At 37.7% G+C, this 21,861-nt stretch overlaps 1 protein-coding gene across 1 annotated transcript in view; it reads right to left on the bottom strand.

Moving 5' to 3' along the window:
• COL25A1 (collagen type XXV alpha 1 chain) overlaps nt 1-21,861 on the bottom strand; it is a 314,583-nt gene that overhangs the window by 57,698 nt on the left and 235,024 nt on the right. Inside the window, exons 12-15 of the mRNA XM_035324280.1 lie at nt 20,461-20,505; nt 8,092-8,145; nt 6,520-6,546; nt 4,376-4,420 (exon numbers count right to left, since the gene is read on the bottom strand). Of these exons, the coding sequence (XP_035180171.1) occupies nt 4,376-4,420; nt 6,520-6,546; nt 8,092-8,145; nt 20,461-20,505 (171 nt within the window). The remainder of the gene's footprint in view (nt 1-4,375; nt 4,421-6,519; nt 6,547-8,091; nt 8,146-20,460; nt 20,506-21,861) is intronic.

Raw genomic sequence — 21,861 nt, 5'->3', positions numbered from 1 at the left:
AAGACTTGAAAAAACAGTAACCTATGTTTTTATCCCCATCAGGACAGGTTGTAGCTTAATTTCCACAGCTCTTCAGCCTATTTAAACTGATAGTTCAATGCAATTAAGTGTTGTACGTTACAGGATGAGATGGCTACAGTAATTTATGTATTCAGGAAAACTTTTTGTTCTGAAGAAACATCTTGCATTCAAAAAGAGTTCTTCTGTGTTAATGGATTTGATAGGCAGTGATATGCACTTGGTCAGAGGACTGGCAAGTGACCTGGTAGCAAAGCTTTTAGCTCACAGTTCATTTTGTGTAATTGCCACATGACTCTTAAAATACTTATTAACTCACTTTGCTGTATTTTTTTCTTAAATGGCATGCCAAAAATATGGAAAAAGCTAAACTAAGGGAAAAAAAAAAAGGCTGTTGAAGATAGCTAGAGTGCTTTTATTTGTAGAACTGCCTCATTTTTTGTTACTCAAAATAAATTTGGATTGTTCATTGAAAACAACAGGTTGCTATACAGCAGCAACTGCAAGCTCCCCAACAGCCTGTTAGTGATTTACATAGGTAGTACAGGAGCCAGTAGTGTAAACCACTTTCAAGATGTTTAAGCAGAGTATTAATTCCTAGTGGTTCATTGAAGCTTTCATTCTGTGAATGTCATAGTTTAAAATTTGTTTTAGGTATATATATATATTTTTAACAGTGTAATAAAATTAAATGATACCATGTAACATGTTCACTACTTTTTGAAGAAGAGAAATAGATTTCCTCTACACAGTTACCGCAGTGCTCTCGCGTGAAGAAAAAAAATAAAAAGTCAGTTTTATGAAGGGTTGATACATGTCTGGAAACCTGAGCTGCCTCATCTTGACAGACATGCATGAGTGATACAGCTGATATCCCTTACAAGCATGTACAACTGCAAAGCTTCAAGGACTTTTTATAGCTATAAACTGGCAAAGCAACTGGTAAGAGACATTCACAACTTAAATATTTTAAAGGATAATGATGGATATGGGGGAGATAAGAGTATTTATAAAGTATTTATAATCCATTTTCACATAAGAATGAAAATTAATATGGGATTAAAGAAAAATATACGGCACAGCATGTTCTTAGTTCTCTGATGAGTCAGACAGCTTAGAAATGAAGAAACTTTAGCAGGGGAACATGCACACACAAGAAAGATACTTGGTAATTTCCGGCAGCCAAAGCTAGAGTAGAAAACCAGGAATAAGAACTCAAGTCTGTCATTGGCACTGTCTTCAAAGTAGGACAACTCAGCAAAGATGGTTTCCTTTTTAAATCACAGGTCAAGAAGTACGTACCCAAGCCTGTGTTTCTGAGATCTACTGGGTAGAAAGAAAACTTAAACTAATTGCACAAATAGGAGCCAATTCCTAAAACCAAGTCTGAAATTGTTGCCACCTGACCTCTCTAACCATGCTAATAAATATTTAGTATTTATCTCACAGAAACACCATTTAATATTTTAAAGAAATGCTTTTAATTTTCTATGAATGAAATCTCTTAAACATGTGGCATGATAATTTAGTATAATAGACTCTGCATTTACTTATATAAAATGTCTTTTTTACCGACCAAGGAGGGGACATACATGTAAGTGTTTGAACAGCTGAGAACTGAACCAGTACTAGCCTTATCTCATCTCTGAACAATACCTCCAGTAGTTCTCTTAAAAGGTATATTTATGAATGGACACTTAGTAAGTCTTGAACTCCTCTCCGCACGTGTTCAGCTGGCAAAAACTGTCAATTCTCATCTGGTAATGAAGTTCCATAATGTAACACATGCCCCAGACATTTCAGAGCTACCTAAATACAAGACATAGGTTGCATAGTAGGGAAAAAACATAGCAGAAGACATGTGTAAGCCATAATGCATTAATAAGGCTGGGCTGTGAAATTTGCTGGGACTTGATTCCATCTGCTTCTTTTAAGACACCAAAAAAGGACAGTTTTCTATGTTAAACTCTTGCCCCAATAGAAAATACCCAGAGGAAAACACAAAGGGAATGCCACTGTGCTACTCTGATACTCTGCATTATAGCAAAACAGTCCAGTAAATTTAACTCTTTGAGATGATCATGGCAAGTGAAAAAAGTGCAAACAAGAAAGCAAAAAAATGCAGGAAAAAAAAAATCAAGGCTTTGTGAACATATTAATTAAATGTGGCTGTAATAGACATTCTTATTTCCTCTATCACTAACATGATTAATAATTGCTAGACAAATTCATGCCTGAATTATATTCAATTATCATGTAGCAAAATCTTTCCCCTGCGATGAACAGCAGGAAAGAACACAATCCTTGCTAAGCAGTGCAAATGTAATGACACCATGTTTAATTCTTGTTCCTATATTATCTGTCAAAATACACCCTTCTGAGCTCTCTAGCAAAGTGCTGTTTGCAGAGGTATCTTTTGGAACAATTAAGCTGCAGCTCTGCTACAAGTTCTGGATATTTTTTGAGTGGCACATTGCCTTGCAGGCAAGGAAAATGGGGGGGGGGGGAGGGGGGGGTTCAACTAAACCACAGTTTTGCTTATTCTGTCCTAAGAATTCATGCAGTGGATGCCAGCCCATCACTATTAGAGCAACGCACTCCATGCAAACAGGATGTATTTCTGTGTCACCACACCACCTGTAAAACTTACAAAAAACCTTGAGGAGATGGAAGACTTCTGTATTGTGAAGTCCAACAAATTTATTGAAATTTCTTTAGATACAGAAATATAAGAAATCTCCTGATGACCTACACTTTCCACAAGTTGATCACAAACTGATTAAATACAGAAATGTTAAAAAAACTACACCCATGAAGAAAGGATCTCTCACTAGAAGAGGGAAACATTTTTTTTTTCTTTTCATTAGACAAGATCCCAAGCAAGGAGATGCGTGCACTGCAGACCACAGTGCATCATGGGCATACTAATGGATACAGGCTTACTCTCACAGCTGATAAAATAACAAAGCAACAAGGAAAGCTACACTTGACTTCCCAGGCTGATTATAAACTTCCTGTTTACTTTCTGCAGGACTAAGTCTGAATAAAAATCTCATATTTGCCTAGAGATTATGCTCTTAAATCTTATAAAAGTGGATTAAGAAGACTTTATTGGAATACCCTGTGTATGTAACTAAATAAGGTTTTTGAGATTTTAATCTGGGCTAATAAGCAGGACTGTAAATGAAGTATTATTTAAATGAACTTTTGGAATCAAAGAACTTGACTATTCTTAAACCTAATGACTATTTTTAAGATCTGATTTTAGAATATGCCCTATAATATATTTTTGTTCTTTAATACTGTTTCCAAGTTATAGAGCCTGAGAGATTTGCATGTATTCCTTACCAGCATTTTGATAAATCTGTCATAAACAACTCCTTGCAGTATACGCTGATCTGAGGTCGTTATGCAATTAAACATGGGGGCCGGGGGGAAATGAGAATGACACAATAAATTTTTGTGCTTCTGCCCAAGTGTAGGGTGAACTGAATGTTTTTAGAAGCATATGCATTCCAAACTGGTGGTAATAAGCCATGTACAACATCTACTCAAAAGGATACATCATAAATAGGTAAGATTATGTGGCTAGAGACCATTATGACTGACCCTTCTTTCTGTGCTCCACAGGCTTTGTTCTGACTGCTAAAATAAAGACTCTTGACTTATATATAAAACACATTTAAAAACTCAAGTTCAATTTTGATCTTTCGTGTAGAGACAGAATGATCTTCACATAAAATAAAGCAAAAGAAAAAACTAAATAAAATAGAATTTTAACAACTTATACTCTGCAGTGACTACTACCTGTTGGTACTTTGCACCAGTGAACTAACAAGGCTTTAAGTGACATTATTACTGATATCACCCATTAAAAAATATATAAAATGTAGTTTTTATTTTCAACTCTCATTTGTCCAGCTGGCTGCTTGGAAGGAAGTTAGCTACCATGATACCATATTGGTTTAGTCCCTTTCTTTGCAGGTAACAGAGAGTGGGAAATGTGAACAGCTAGGATATATCTGAAGTGGATGTAACTTACCAGACACAATATCAACAGTCTTGCAGGTTGTGTCCAAAGTTTCTGTACATTGCACATATCTGCTAAGAGGAGTACTGATGCTGATATATTCTGTACTAAAGCTGCTGCTGCGTAAAGTCAGGAATTTTGTACTTAATTGGACAGAACAGTGACCTTTTTTCTGCTGTTCATAAGAATGAGCCCAGTCAGATGTTCAACATATTTACAAGAAAGTTTAAAACACATTTTCCTTTTGATCAAATTATTATTTTAATTAGTTGTTTAGACTGAAGCATGCCAACACCACATTTTATTCTCTATCAATACAAAGCGTACCTTTTCTCCTGTGTCACCCTTTGGTCCATTTTCTCCAGCATCACCCTATAATTAAAATGCATGTATTTTATTAATGATTTTATGTAAGCACACAGCATGCAGAGAGAAGTCAGCATTCAACCATGAGTAGCAAGCTAATTCTGTTAATCATGTCAATCTCTCTATGACATGGTCAGGAAGTGTGGGTTTTATAGCTGCTACATCTGTTGTTTGAATATAGTCTTCCCTATAAACCTTTTCCACAGATCCTCAGAAACACAGAAACTATCAAATAACTATCTTCCTGTTGGTATAGCCTACAGACTTGCCCAATTCATCATGGTTTAGCAACAAAGTAATGATTTCATGATGGTTCAGCATTTTGAATTACCAGTACATATTTTTTTCCCAACAGAGACACTCACCTAAACACACCTTATCAAATTCAGTTCACAGTTACCCAATCCTATTACTTAGTATTAGGATTCTCAAGTGGTGTATGGTATAAACTCTTTGAGTTTGAAGTACTGCCATGAATGATTCATGAACCAGAAAAACTTCTAATTCCACTCATTCAAATAGCCACCAAAATGGTCGTTATTGCTAAATAAATTCTATATATTAATATTAAAAAATGATATTCAGACAAATTCTTTATGGCTGGATAGACATTCCCTATTTTATAAACAACTTTTTAAAGAAACACTTCAAAATTTTTATCTATAAAAATACCCCTTATTTTTAATTCAGCCATATGGTAAGACCAGAGTACAAGAAAAGGTCTGCTATATGTGAAGATTTAGGCCAAAAATGTCTGTGGGACTTGAGTGCGAGAAATATTTAAAATGCCAAAAGTATTGATAAATATTGACTAAATATGCTAAAAACATTCCTCTAGGTCTTTGTCAGATAACCAGTAGTAATATTTAAATAACAATACTCATTCAACACCTGTCATATTGCTTTGAAAACCTTAATGTAGAATTCCATTCAGAGGACTTGTAACAGAGAAAGTTTTGTATACCACAGTCACTAACACAAGGGGAACTAGCTAACAGTCTAGCAACTGTTATTCTAGCAACTTGATATTCCAAGTCCATTTGACATGATAAAGCACATAGAGGACATTTACAGTTACATTTTTTTAGAGAAAGACAATAGATGACTACAGGGAAACATCATGATTGTAAGTAACAGAAATCCAGAATATGTTAGAATTTGTTGTTATATTTCCTTTGTATCTGAAAACAAACAAGGGATCCCTGGAGTTCCTTTAAAAATACGATTTTAACAAAAGTAATGATTTCATGAAGAGATTCCCAATTACATACTTCTACATGTGGGGTATACACTTTCAAGACATCCCTGGATTAATTTTATGATGTTCCTGTGAGTATGCGAATTGCCTTTACAAAGCATGCTTGCAGCTGCTACTAGACGGATTTTCACAGATCTGAAAGTGAAATTCAGTTGCAGCTGCAAATTGAAGCTGCATAGGCAAGCATTTCTCAAGAGCAAATAGCACCTGAGTACAAGCAGCTTACTTTTTAAAGAAGCATGTGTCAGTTTACTGACAGGAGATGAGCCTGTGTACAGATTCCTGCTCAAGACAAGGCTTCCAGCATTTCTCAGACTGTCCTTGCAGAGTTGCAGAGGCTTGACTCACACTTAGCATTTACTCTAACATGGGTGCTCCTACCAGCAACTTTACCTGAAAGGGGAGAATTGCACCCACGTTTTGCAGCATGGAGCTTGTCTCCTCTCTGCATGACCGTATATTTTGTGGATTCTGTGTAATTATCACTCTGTTACCTAACTGATTTACTCCCCATCAGTAACAGAGCATCAAAACCAAGTTGCAAGAAATGTTTGGCATTTGCATTTATTCTAACAGACTCATCTTTTTCTGATGCTAACAGTCATGGTTAGGTGCAGTGTTGCTCAACTGTCCAGCCTTTAACACATGACCACTGCTCTGCATGAGTAATCCCACCACAGTAATCCCAGAAGGAGTAATTTGTATTAGTGTTATTTGACACTAGCAAAAGCTGCACAATGAGTGTCAAGTTGTAGGCTGTAGCTGCATTCATTTTTTGCAAACTCTGAATCAGTGCAGTGACAGTTTTCAAAAAACAGAACAACAAAGGAAGCAAAATATGCCTCACCTTTTCTCCTCTCTCTCCAGGGTCACCCTGATTGAAGTAAGTGGAGCAAAGAAGTCGTAAGTTACTAACATGAGCAAAATTTGAAAGTTAGTATTATTATGTCACTATTGATGACACTGTATCAAATGACAAAATCCAAATAAATCTATAAGCAATAAGACAATTTAATAGAACTCAACAGACAATGTATTTTTGACATAATTTTTAAAAGATTTTTTTAATGAAAAGTTTTTTGTTTGTTTTTTTTTTTTTTTTAAGTTTTCTTCCTCCTTGGTTCTAGATTAAACCCTGACAAACAGGCATATATGTTTGTGGGATGGCCTACTGTGACAGAAATAACTTCTGCATTTAGTTCTCCTTATTTTGGGAATAAATAAAGGAAAAATCCAAAGGTTGAATATGAGGGGAAAGTCTTATGATTCTATTAATGGCTTAGAAGGCTCCAAGTAAGAAACAGAAAGCCTTAAGTGTCTCAATATAATTCATAATTGATTCAAAGCAACGAGTCTTTATTGCTCCTGACATTCTGTGTAACAAAAAGATGGCTTATAGCCTTTATTTGTAATTATAACTTGCTTGAGAAACTGGCTCAATGGCAAATGCACTTTTGCACACTGAGCATGACCCTGACAGCTCATCTCTGTGATTTTGGCTCAGAAATGCACTCTGCCTCATCTTTGCCCCTTCTGATAGCTGGTGGTCGCTAGGCAACTCAAAGATTGCAGCTGTGAATATGAATTAAGCATCTACCATTACCATTTGGCTTCTTCTGTATGCAACGTAAGAAAAGGTCATGCTCCCAAATGGTTTGTTTTCATCCCTGATGGACAAGCCGCCAGTCAGTAAATGTGAAGAGCCTGCCCTGAGTGTCCGTCAGCAGCAGTGTGATGCACAGAATCAGCTGAGGAGCACATATGCACCCAAGATGCACACTCACAGCTGGTGGGATTAGCATTTAGCACTACCCGTTCCAGGAGGCCCACAGATCACATCGTCTTGCATATTTTGAGTTTTCTTTTAAACAAAGTTATCATAAGCTTTATGTTCTATTTCACTAGTTCAATATTAAAAGAGCAGGAAGAAAAAAAAATATTTTAACAATAACGTAAATGCAAAGAAACATTTTGATAGAGCAAATACAGGCCCAGACATGTTCCTAATGTGGTTTGTTGCTAACTTCTATAATAGCAGGATCAGGGCTTAAGACTTAACTCTGACTTTCATCAAAGAACTGACCACAGTAGCTCTTGAAAAGAAGCGTGAGACACATTGTAAGGAGTATAAACAAAGCCTTTCTATAAAAGGTCCCCAAATTCCCAAACACTTGCAGGCATATTACATTCACTTGGCAGTGGATACATATGCGTCAGTGCCGCTGACTGGAATTATGCACAGCAGAAGATAATGCTTCCTTATGGTGAAATGTGTAAAGCCTCTTACAGCACAGATCACTGGAGTGAGCAGATCATTAAAAGCTAGTCAGAATATAAACACAAGTTGGAAAGCATGACTGTAATGTATATGCACCCACTTACCATGTGCTTTTGTTTTTAATCCATTTTCAATACTAACCTTAAGTCCCGCTGCTCCCTTCTCTCCTGCTATACCAGGCAAACCAGGTTCACCCTAAAGGCAAAGAAAATAAAAGATGCAGTTAAGAAAGACATAATGAAGTATATTAACACTGTTTCATGAACTCTCTCATATTAGGTAAGTCATGATAAATAAAATTTAAGATTGCTCAGCCTGAATATGTACTCCACAAACAGGTACTAATATGTGCTATTTCCTCAGTTAGAGTGGACTAACTCTAATTCCAGTTCCTGTATAGATAAGAAATAATTCACTGGAAGTGGTGGAAATACACAGGTGTGAAACTAAACAGAAAAAGAACTGAAACTTTTGATTCTGAAAAGCTGTCCAATTAACCTTAAAAGCACATTCTTTCCAGAAAGACTATCAATGTTTCTCTCTTCTCTACAATTCAGAAATACTGCAAGAAAGGCTTATCTAAATGACTTTGACATCTGTGCTTCTGGTCTCATAAGAAAGGCAGATAGTGATGAAAAATTAGAAGGGTTATTTCTAGAAATTGAAGAATTTGGAAGAATAGATAGCGATTATTATTATTATTATTATTATTATTATTATTTTTAATATACCTTGCTTGTCCATTTTACATACTCTAGTACCATTGGCTGAAATTTAAATTTAAAAGTTTGTTAAAAAATTCAGCATAACATCAATGATCCAAATTTTGGGGACATTTAACAGGTAGCATATAAATCCTTCCACAGTACAAGGAGTCACGAGTCGCTTTCAAAAGTCAATCAACAAATGACAACTACTTGCAAATTTCTTTTTCCCCCAAAGTTAAAAAACAAGAAACAAATACCAACAAACAAACAAAACAAACAAAAACAAAAACACCACCAACAAAAAAAAACCTTTAAAACATTTTCTGGTCTTCATTTCACAGATTTATGAAAAAAAACCATGGGTATTATGTATTTTAATTGATGTGATAAAGCAATGGTTGGACTTTATTGTTAAGCAACTAGGGGTGATGGCTGAGTGAAACCTTTTGCAGAAGTATTCCTCAGTTTCTCAAGAACCATGCCTCTTCTTTTGTAACCCTCACCTACACAAATGCATCGCAATTCTGGTGTGGCAAGGAATGTTCAAGTAGCATCCAAAAGAATATCAGAAAATCCTTCAGCTAGGTTTTTCTGTAAGTCTTTTGCTATGTAAGTGTATAAAATGCTTAGAAGTTAAATACAATAGTCAGCATGATAATCAGATTAGAAAGAATAATTCTTATCAGAAACTCAGCTGAAATTTTCATACAGGACTTGAACTCAGTACACATGATGAACCAACTCTCTGCTCACAAGTTACAAAAGAGTTAAGCTAAGGGCTTGTTCCAAGTGCAACAACAAATATTTTCCAATCCTCCATAAAAGCCTTCCTTAGTTCTCCAAGGAAGAAGGTTCCATTCTATTTCTAAATTAGGTAAAGGAACATAAAATACAATAATGTCACTAAGTGTTGGAATATTTTGAAATATAAAACAAAAATGTTGAGGTTCTTGCAAAATTCCGGTGAGATATTTTCCTCACCAGAGAAAAAAGTGCTAGGTGCTATTAAACCCATGGGGAATTACATAGCTATTTGAGTCAGCCCTTTTTTCAAGGTTCGTTTGTACTACAGTAGCTTTTAGGCTGATACAGTAGCACAGGCATTTGATATATGACTGGTAATGATTTGAAGCTGTTGGAGATTAGTCATAAGTGTTCCAAGGGATTGACCTAAAAAGCACTTGAAGAAAATGGCCAGTTGACAAAATGAAGCAGAAGGGACCAATGGATATGGATTTGTTTCTCATCCCACACCCCAACAAGTTTGTTTCTGTCTCCTTCATTTTAAAACAGCTGCAGTTGGCTGACACTTTAAGGGGCTTAAGTCACTAATCAAAGGGTCGATATCACAAGCTTGCACTTTCCTCCCAAGTTTACAAATCTGAGTTATAAATGCAGACATCTACTGGTATGAAAGCAACAAAAAAAGAGATTCTAAAAAGTGGACAAAAGGGTTATCTTACTTTCTTTGGAAAAACAAGTGAAAACCTCCAGCTGTTACCAGTCCTAATAAATCCCTATTCACTCCAACAGTTTTGTCTCTGGCCCACATGTGACTTTCCTATGGCCAACACACTGCATGTTTCTAACTCTGGAAGTACCAGCCAGAGGCATAATCACACCAGACATTAGCTCTGGGAAGGGAAAAGATTGAAGATAGACCTACAAAACCAGCCCAGAGATGACCTTGTGCCTTTATGCTTTTGAAGTGATTATACTTCAGTTTCTAAAGGCCGGAAGCATAGGGGGCTAGTATAAAATCATTTTCTGACATACCCATAATATCCCTTTCACTGCTTTAGAACTTGATTTTCTTGTCAATACAAGGAAGCAGGGAGCAGTAAGATGAAATAAAAAATTATAGCACATAAGCTATATCTATATCCCTGGTAAACATTCCCAATGCAGAGCAAAACAAGCTTTGTCTCAGGGGGCTTCCATTTTTCATACTTCAGGTCTTTTAGGCATGTCTGGCTTCATATTTTAACTATTATAATAGAGCTTAAAATAAAATAAAAACCAAAAATAAAATACAACCCCTGACAGACCTCCTGTTGAAATTCTAAAAAAGTATCTACAAAGCAAAAGAACAGCAAACATTTTGGAGGAACTTAGCTTGGCTTCTTCCAGACTTACTTTCTACTTGGTAGTAGAAAGTAGTTCTTGGTAGTAGAAAGTAGTTCTTCCACAGCTATACACTAAAACACAATGTTATCTTAGGAATGTTTGTCCCATAAGGATGATTTTAGTATTTGGCATGAAAATAATTTACAATACTTCTGTTAGGAAGTATGGTTAATTACTTTCCTTCCATTTATTTACTTTTCTTTTTTTTAAATCAAAACATATATTAAAACTTAAAAAAAAATGTATACATGTGTTTCATCCCCACAGGTTAGCGCTTGGGAAATTAACAAATGAACTACTTTTTTAAAAGGCTGAGGACAGTTACACTGCTGTTGGTGCATGCATGGGGAAACCGTACATTCAGAAACACTGTCTGTAGTAATTGCAATTAGACTGCTTTTCAGCTTGGCAAGATGGCGGAAGCTATAAAACTAAATCCTTAATCTCATATATTTTTATATTTACCAGGCCATGGCTAATGTGTTTCCTGACTCATATTGCAGTCTCTCTTTAATAGCTCTGACAATGAACGTGTTAGGCTGCACAAACAATTGTCTTCTGCACATCATTTAGCTTTCAAAACAACTTTTTTTTTTTTTTTTTTCCCATTTAAAGAGTGACTTTATCTATAGCGCACCTGAGTTTAGGTCACAGCTTACCTTTCTGCAGTCATGACTTCCTGAAAACCCACCACTAAGAGACAGGGACTGGAATAACTAAAACAAAAGATGCTCTAAAACGTTGTAGTGCCTATATAAAAATGTAACCCACGATTCCAATTAAAATGGTACTGAGGGGCACAGTGCTCCCTCAAAGAGTTGCAAGGACCAAAGAAATTGCATGAAGACATCCTCAGAGGGGCCCCTCTTCCTTTACACTGTGAGGAAGATGCTGTGGGCAGGCTGGACATGTCTCAGTATGCAATTTTAAGGGATTGTTCAGTCCACATGGACTGCTACCTCTTTCTGCCCTGCCATGTTCTGATTCTGAGTTAGACCATCCCACAGAAACTGCGTGCTGGACATCACATGGGACAACAATGATACACCATAACAAAAATAAATTCTGCCTTATTGCAAGAATAAACCCTGTTAATAGTGGCATTAAGATGGTTATATTTCCACATGCTGCTTCAGCAATTTGGGGCTACTGTGACTGGTAGAGAGTCTAATGGAATGCTGTGGTAACAGCACCATCTTATTTGAATATACTATCTACTTAGGTTTTCAAGTACTTGTAAAAGTAGTAAAGAAACCTACCAGACGTACAAAAATATCATGTGCCAAACTGGTAAACCTGCATATGTTGCATCAGAAGTGCTCTTAGCCTTTACATTTTGTTTCACATGGAGTTGTTTTCTCTTGCCTTCGATTACTGGATAGTGAAAGAAAGGTCTTGATTTCATGACATGACTCACTATACAAATAGACCAAAAAATACTAGAAAATGTTAGAAAAGGTGCCTTTTCCTAAATTTAATGTAAAATACTGTTAATAGTAGAAGGCAATGCTCTAGGCATTTGTCTACCATGGAAAAGGACACCACTACGACTAGAAGCTTTGTAAGCACTTAAGTCCCCATTTATTCACTACCACCATCTGAAGTTATTTAGATCTATCTTGCTGAATTTACAAATAGTCTCAGAATGATGGAAATAAAAATTTCCAGCAAATGTGCTATTGTTCTTACACTCATTCAAAATCAAGCAGCTAAAGTAGGAGTTTAAATGCTCCAGTAATTTAGTTGATGACTACTTACAGGGAAGAAAAATGCATCAGACATGGTGTGCTTTTGTTGTTATTGTTTTGTTTTGTTTTGGTTTTGTTTGTTAGTTTTTTGGGAGGTGTCCATTGTTTATATGCTATAGAGAAATTGCAGGGTCCCCATCAATAGAATTGTGATGATGCATTTTCAAACAGATACATTGCATGACATTGTGTTTGCTGTCAATAACAGGAAAGGCTTTAACATGTTACACAAACCAGCCCATGGATGTGAAGCTGCTATTAACACTAATTCAGTTCCACAAGTTAACCCCAAATGCCCTGATAGGCACTTTGGTTTCTCAAAAGCAGCAGCACTCTAACAAACTAAGTAACTGTCACTATTAAAATGAATTAGAAAGAAAACTGTTGCACCAACAGACTGTGATGTTAAAGCACGACTGAAACAAATTATGTAGAAGAGCATCATTAACTATTCAAAACATTTTGATATATTCAAAACATTCTGATAATTTCACAGAATCACAGAATTTCTAGGTTGGAAGAGACCTCAAGATCATCGAGTCCAACCTTTAACCTAACACTAACAGTCCCCACTAAACCATATCCCTAAGCTCTACATCTAAACGTCTTTTGAAGACTTCCAGGGATGGTGACTCCACCACCTCCCTGGGCAGCCTGTTCCAATGCCTCACAACCCTTTCAGTAAAGAAGCTCTTCCTAACATCTGACCTAAAACTCCCCTGGCGCAACTTTAGCCCATTCCCCCTCGTCCTGTCACCAGGCACGTGGGAGAACAGGACAACCCCCACCTCTCTACAGCCTCCTTTAAGGTATCTGTAGAGAGCAATAAGGTCGCCCCTGAGCCTCCTCTTCTCCAGGCTGAACAAGCCCAGCTCCCTCAGCCGCTCCTTGTAGGACTTGTTCTCCAGGCCCCTCACCAGCTTTGTCGCCCTTCTTTGGACCCGCTCAAGCACCTCCATGTCCTTCTTGTAGCGAGGGGCCCAAAACTGAACACAGTACTCGAGGTACGGCCTCACCAGAGCCGAGTACAGGGGGACAATCACCTCCCTAGCCCTGCTGGTCACACTATTTCTGATACAAGCCAGGATGCCGTTGGCCTTCTTGGCCACCTGAGCACACTGCTGGCTCATATTCAGCCGACTGTCCACTATCACTCCCAGGTCCTTCTCCGCCTGGCAGCTCTCCAACCACTCATCTCCCAGCCTGTAGCTCTGCCTGGGATTATTACGCCCCAGGTGCAGGACCCGGCACTTGGCCTTGTTAAACTTCATGCAGTTGACCCCAGCCCATCGGTGCAGCCTATCCAGATCCTCCTGCAGAGCCTTCCTACCCTCGAGCAGATCGACACACGCACCTAACTTGGTGTCGTCTGCAAACTTACTGAGGGTGCACTCAATGCCCTCGTCCAGATCATTGATGAAGATGTTAAAGAGGACCGGCCCCAGCACCGAGCCCTGGGGGACACCACTAGTGACTGGCCTCCAACTGGATTTGACTCCATTTACCACAACTCTCTGGGCCCGGCTATCCAGCCAGTTTCTAACCCAACGAAGCGTGCGCCAGTCCAAGCCAAGAGCAGCCAGTTTCTTGAGGAGAATGCAGTGGGAGACGGTGTCAAAAGCCTTGCTGAAGTCAAGGTAGACCACATCCACAGCCTTTCCCTCGTCCACCCAGCGCGACACTTTGTCATAGAAGGAGATCAGGTTCGTCAAGCAGGACCTGCCTTCCATAAACCCATGCTGACTGGGCCTGATCGCCTGCTTGCCCTTCAAGTGCCGCACGATGACTCCCAAGAGGATCTGCTCCATGAGCTTCCCTGGTACTGAGGTCAAACTGACAGGCCTGTAGTTCCCCGGGTCAGCCCTCCGGCCCTTCTTGTAGATGGGTGTCACATTCGCTAGCCGCCAGTCAGCTGGGACCTCCCCCGATAGCCAGGACTGCTGACAAATGATGGATAGTGGCTTGGCCAGCTCCTCTGCCAGTTCTCTCAGTACCCTTGGGTGGATCCCATCCCGCCCCATCGACTTGTGCACATCCAAGTGCCGTAGCAGGTCACCAACCAGTTCTTCGTGGATGGTGAGGGCCACATCCTGCTTTAATTTCCAGAATTATCTTCTGGATTATCTTCTGGATTCTTTCCAGAACTATCTTCCTGCTTTAATTTTCTTTAATTTCCAGAATTATCTTCAGCAAAATGCTTTGAGGCTCATAAATATTTGTATTTTCCTTTCAATTATGTCCTGGTTTCAGTTAGGACAGTTATTTTCCCTCCTAGTAGCTGGTAGGGTGCTATGTTTTGGATTAGGATGAGAAGAGTGCTGATAACATGCTGATGTTTTAATTGCTGCAGAGCACTGCCTATACTAAGCCAAGGACTTTTCAGCTTCTCACTCTGTCCTGCCAGCGGGCAGGCTGGGGGTGCAGCAAGAGCTGGGAGGGGACAGACCCAGGACAGCTGACCCAAACTGGCCAAAGGGGTATTCCATACCATCTGACGTCATGCTAAACAATATATAGGGGTGGCTAGCTGGGGTGGGGGGGCCGGCTGCTCGGGCTTGGGCTGGGCATCGGTCAGCAGGTGGTGAGCAATTGCATTGTGCATCACTTGTTTGTACATATTATTATTATTATCATTATTATTTTCTATCTTAATAAACTGTCTTTATCTCAACTCACAGGCTTCACTTTCCCGTTTCTCTCCCCCATCCCAGAGAGGGAGGGGGGAGGGTGAGCGAACGGCTGTGTGGTGTTTAGCTGCCAGCCGGGTTAAACCACAACAAATTAATATCAATTACTAGGGCAAACAAAATGCTAATATGCCAAGAAGAACACAACCAACCCAGATATTTGATTCAGGAGTTTCAGATAACTCAAAGAATAACAAGAAGGTTTTTCCTTTGGACAGCAGATTAGAGCACCTTGGTTCAAGTCCTGGTGCTCTTGTGCCTGTATTAACTATGTAACTGTATTAACATTGAAAAACTGGCTCTGCACCCTGCCCAATAAATAGGTGTAATAATTTCCCCAGAAAGTCTGGTGATGCAGGTAGTCTGAAGGCCTCCAATGACCCAACTCTGAATTTGATCAAGACTCAATTGTACAGAGCACTGCTGGGCTCAGCTGTCAATATGAACTCATAAATCCTACTTCAGACCTGTTTTGAAAATGTATCACCCACTAGAGTCCATATCAAGGGAGTCAAGGCTGTTGAAAGCATACCTCTTCTTACTAGAGCAGTCTGTGCCCTGGAGATACATAACTTTATATGCAGAATTAAACAGCTAAAAATAATGTGGCTGGAGGCCCAAGCTTTTCTTGTTTGTAACAGAAAAACAGCCTGGAGGCCACTGTTCTGAAATAGGTTTGGTTTCGGAGGGACACATAACTCCGTCCACACCAGCTGGTTGATATCCATCTCACCCTGAGAAAAAAGGCTGTCAGTATTGCTATATTTTTCAGTCACTAGAATGTAATCTGTTGTAAGGAGAAGGAAATACAAGAGGCCCCCAAATCTAATCCAGTCTAATTTTACTCTAAAATACATAAACAAGTACAGAAAGGAAAAAAGTAGTTTCTCAGACACATTACTGCAATTTCCATTTCATACCAGGCTTGAATTATTTCCTTTCAATTTGCTTTTCACCCTCCTCAAAAGTAACTTAAAATTGTTTGTTTAAGAACTGGAAATCTCTCCTGGCCCACTTACCAGCTGAAATTAGGTGGAAAGAATCTTCAAGAGGACTCAGCTGGCCTGCAAACCTGTCTGAGAATTTGTGAACTGCATTCAATGATATTTCCTTCTTTTATATTTCTTTATTTGAAAAAAAATGTTAGTACATGCATACCCTTCATTTCTCTAAAGAAATGTGGTAATACCACTTTTCAAATGCACGTCCTACATGGTATAGTACATATCATTGGGAAAATACATGTGAATTAGAGTAATAACAAGCACGATGAAAGCAGTAAGAAACGTGTACAACCAGTCTCAAAGTCTGCTAATAAGAAGGGAAATTGTTTTAAGTTTATGAAACTGCTATTGTCAAACTACTGAAACCATTTGAAATTAAATGGCTTGTCCTGACCACCACTCTGTTCTCAATACATCCTTGCAAAATAATAAAAATACCAAGTACTGTGTAAAAGAAACAGTCCAAAGAAGACACAGAGTGAGGGTTTATGCTCTCCAGACGAATTCCTATTTCAAGCTGAGAGTGCTGGCTACAGAGCCTCTAGAGACTGGGTTATTTTAGACCAAATGCAATCATCACTCAGCCAACTTCACCTTTCTTCCTTGTGATGCTGCTGCAGTCACTGGGAGTCCTTATCAAATCAGTACCACTGAGCAAATACCCCACTAAGTATCCTATACTTGCACAGCTGAACTTTCCAAGAACCCCTTTTTGGCCATTTTGACATGACTACTGTAGGGGTCTGATATCCCTAGATCACTACTACCTCATGTCTGGAAGCAGTTATAATCCTCTTTCATTCCATTTTTATGTCTGAGGACCTCTCACCAGGGATCAAGAAAGAGAGGGTTATAACCCCCCAACCCCACCCCCACCAAGCATCATGCTAGGAAGCAACCTTCTCCAGTTGAATTGCACAATGGTCTGCAAAAGAAAGGGAGTGCTTACAAGGACTTTTCTTGCTATCTCAGAAGGCTTCTGTCCACCCAGAGACAACATCTCTCAAACTGCAGGAATTACTAGGCAGCTTCTTTCCAGTTACTGTTCTCAACAAGAAAAGAAGAATGTTGCCACACTTTCCCAAATGTAGAAACAAACAAGGAATATAAATGCCCTTGCAAGACTAACTGTAATATTTTGTGGGATTTGGCCTAAAAGAAATACATATATATATGTATGAAGCTATGGTAACAATTTTGCTACTACTTTTATTACAACAAGATCTGTTAACAGTCCTGCAAAAACAGGTGGGTTATGTAAAATTACACTTACTCTAATATTTAGAGATTGTCTAAGAAAAGTGGTTCATGTGTTAAGGGATTAGAAAATTGTTCCAAGTGTACTCAGAATTTATGATCTAATTTCCAGACCTATTGGTCAGACTTGTCAATCGTCTCCTATTTTCCACTATCTCAAATAAAGAAGAGGTGAAGAGAAAGTAAAAGAAAAATTGCAGACACACACGATGGAGATGACCTACTTGTATTATTCAAGTGCTCAAGGGGAGAGGAAAGTTAATTCACTGCTGACATTCATCAGCTGAAAGATATTTCAGTGCTTGGATGAGGAAAGCATTCACACATGCAATTTTAAGCATGTGCTTAGCACTCTTTGCCTCTTCAACTAAGAAAAAATAATAACTTGGAACCTCGTGCACAGCACATGCACAGACAGAGTGAGTACACTGATTAAAAGGCTTCCAAGACATTAAGACTTTTGTAAAGCATTTTAACCACATAGATTCTCAAAAGGGGATGTCTTGCATCACACATTTCAATTGAGTTCAACTGTTCTGCAAATCAGCATGAATCTCTCTGAGCAAAGCCAGGAGTGCCAGCCATCAGCTCACAGTACAGGCCAACTTTAAATGCATGTGGACTCCTCTGAAGGCTGCACATATATGTAGAAAACACAGAAGACTCACACTAAAATTATTACCCTCATTGCTGTTCAACAGTATCTTGTGTGTAACACCACACTGAGAATCTGTTTTTTTATCCACTTAGGAAAAATTGACATTTTGGTAGCAAAATATTAGCCTTGGAGTCCTAGGCTGCACTATACTTAATAATACTAGATTTAGATAAATACTGCTGCAGTTTAACTTTATTTCTACCATTATTACCAAGCTAACATAAATTATTTTTTTATTAAAAGAGATATTGACATTGATCTTTAGTCTGCTTTGTATTATATGAAAACAATACATTTTCTGCAAAAAATGAAATGCTCGCCACTCAAAATCCAATTGTGCAACGCAAGAATTTGACCACTATGTATCTGTATGGTTTTTGTGCTGGTATATAGATTTAGCCTAGCAATTGATTTATTTTTTCTTAAAAAGGTAAAAAATATAATAGTACACTTATACTAAACAAGTACATCTTTATTAAAGTGGTGATAATTTAGGGATGTTTTAGATGATGTAAATACGGAAATAAATAAAATGAACATAAAACCATACACTGAAAACATTAGGATCTGTTTTTCAAGCACAATTTTAAATTGTTAAACAACATTTAAATATATTTTAGCTTTTTTTCTTTATGAAGGCAATTGCATATTTATTTCCTTTCCCATGAAACATGATTGCAATTAAGTCTATGTGGTCTCCTAAAAACAGATGTACAACAACCTAATACATCCTTAAATAAGTAAATAAATAAATAAATCCAAGTCTTCCAAAATTACACTCAAATAACCAGAAAATTTTGGACACCTGGCACATGTGTGTAAAGATTTCTTGACAGAGTTTATGTGATGATAATAATAAAAGTTAAACACTTTGATAAAAAGTTAATCATAGTTCTATTCTATTCAATGTGTTTGGAACTCTTCTGTCCGGTCTTCTCTTATCATCCTGCACATCCAAAGAATATCATGCTATAAAATGTGTCTTCACTGGTCTCGTGCCCATATGTTGGTCACAAGAATTACTTGAATTGTGTAAAAAAATGCCATCTGTGTTTGCAGCTACTTTCTAACATTCACATTGCAATTGAATACAGACACACAATATCAAGGAAAAATCTCAGGTCTTCATGCAAATTTGTTTGTAAGGTATTTTTAATAATTGCTTGTGTGTTATATATAGCTAATTCAATTTTTTTTTTCTTTTGTTGTTCACAGTAGTCAATTTTATGAATATAATAATTTAAAAATAATAGGTTCATAGCATTATCCTTATCACTAAAGTGAAATAGCTCATTATTACATCATTTCCTATAACCACTGTCAAAATGCAAGCCTAATGCGGGTTATATATTAACAGAAGCAATATATCTTTATTGTTGGGAAAGACCAATTTAAATTCAGTTATTTACAATATCTTAGTGACTTTTTCCCTGTGGGTCTCTTGGGGAGGGAGGCAGGAGAAGGGATTGTATAATATGGTCTTTATACACTCTCATCAATTGCTTTTTAAACACAGTGAACAAGCTATATTATACATTTTTCTTTTGGTATTCTCTGCAAGTGCTTTTCAAGTTCAGTGTGAATGTTACTGCTTATGAGAACAACAGATGGATAATACTGTTTACAGTCAGGGAGCGATATTATTTAAACTTCACCACTCAGCTTTGCCAACAAACCTCAGTGATGCTGAGAAACAGCCCTGCTGCTTTACTGCGACCCCTCCTTATGGAGCACTGTTCTGAACTCTGAGTCAGCTTGGTGTTGGCTCTGAAAGATGACACTGACTTGCCTGACTTAGCATCTCCTCCCAGTTGCATTATTTCTTTTCAATTAATTTCTCTGCATTTTCTTCCCTGACAATAATTTTATATTATTCTCCACCTGCTTTTCCACTCTCATTATTCTATGTAGTTTGTTTATTAAAAATGTTTTGGTACTGTATAAATATTCAATATCGTATAAGTTTTTGCATTATGAGACTGAATTAATAGAAAATAAAACAACAAAACCCAAATCTGCAGGAAAAAAAATGAGTTTGTAACAATACTGCCTAATGTTACACACCACATATATGGATGTCTATCAGTCATCATCAAATCCGAACATCAGACTTTCAGCTTAATTATGTTCAATGACTGTTTAACTTAGGCTAGAAAAGATTACTTCAAAGCACAAATCAGATTGTACTTTCTTTTCCAATAAACTAATTTGAAATAAGAGCTCTGGATGTACTGCTGCATATTGCTCATGTGAAGGAGCCCTGTGAGCCCTGAGTAGCTTTAATCAAATAACCACAGTTCTGACAAAGTCAAGCAAACTCACCACTTGTCCGTCTCTCCCTGGAACACCAGGCACTCCAACAGAACCCTGATGGGAAACAGACGCCACTGTTTAGCAAATTAAACCGGTCATGAAACCTTTCATCTCTTAATACAGTACTTAAAAATGATGGTGAATGCTTGCATATTGTAAGTGCAAGACATTTTTCAGAAACTATTTTTTAGTTAAGCTGAGCTCTCTTTTCAGATGACATTTTATACTTATACATGATCTCCTGCTGTACATTTTAATGACTGCCCTGCTGTATGGCCTCTTTCAGAAGCAAGTCTCAAGTTCATGTCTATGTTGTGATGTTGTGGATGCTTCACAAGAAATATAACAATTAAACTAGAATTCCATTTAATGCACTCAATAAATTTTGAGATTGTTCTGACACAATCTAACATAGCACCTGAAAAAAACCTTTAATGCCTCAAATGCTTAAAGCGTCTGAAGTGGAGAGATGGATGCTTCAAGCTCAATAACTGGTAGGGTCAATCTATTTAAAATCTTTTAATGGATAATCTCCAACAATTCAGCCTGAAAGTGCTAATTGCTGACATCCTTTCAAATTGCATTAACATTACTGCAATCATTTAAAATAAAATAAAATAAAAATAAACAGGACAAACACATGGAGTAGACAAAAGGGGAAATCAAATGTTATCACTGGCTTGTAACATGAGAGATCTTTTTACACAGCTCTCATACTACTTCTGTATCATGGACAATATTTTTTTTGAATGAACTTTTCTGACTGTTGCTACAGATGTTTAGTAAAAACCTAAGGCATGAGGAAAGCAGGAAGATTATGAGATTACACAGTTTTTTTCCCTTCTTTCTACAAAAATGTTGATGCTCAGCAAGGAAACTGTAAGCATAATTTTTATTTCCCACTAATAAGCACCTTAACACATTACAAAAGTGTGATAGATACTTGAAAGGCTAGTACTCTAAAAAAGTGGCCAGGGGACTGGGAAAGGCAGAGACTTTGTCAATAGTGAGATGTGCAATTGCGCAGCACCCATAAAACAAATGAGCATCCTTTGAGGCCTGTCAGGCCCTGAGGCCCAGTGTACAGCATTTTCCCCTCTATTCACATCAGTTAGAGGTTTCACTAGAAAAGGTTTAGTGAAAGGACACCAACACCCAAAGTGAATGCAGCCAAAATCGATGCACGTTTGCCAAAAAAAACAGAGTTGAGGAAATAATGGATGGAATAATCCTGTGAAACAAGAAATGGAAACAACTCATGAGGGCCTCCAAAAATCTCCAACATTTGAATGCCCTGGAGGCTTCAGCTCACAGAAGAGCTGCAAATCAGTAATAAATAATATACTGGCATTTCAGCCTGTCTCCATGACCCTGAATGCTTTCCCCTTATTCCCAAAGATTTCACTTTGG

Source organism: Oxyura jamaicensis, chromosome 4, assembly GCF_011077185.1.
Source record: "Oxyura jamaicensis isolate SHBP4307 breed ruddy duck chromosome 4, BPBGC_Ojam_1.0, whole genome shotgun sequence".
Classification (NCBI taxonomy): Eukaryota; Metazoa; Chordata; class Aves; order Anseriformes; family Anatidae; genus Oxyura; species Oxyura jamaicensis.
The sequence above is the reverse complement of the archived record's forward strand: the minus strand, read 5'-3'. Positions and strand labels throughout refer to the sequence as shown.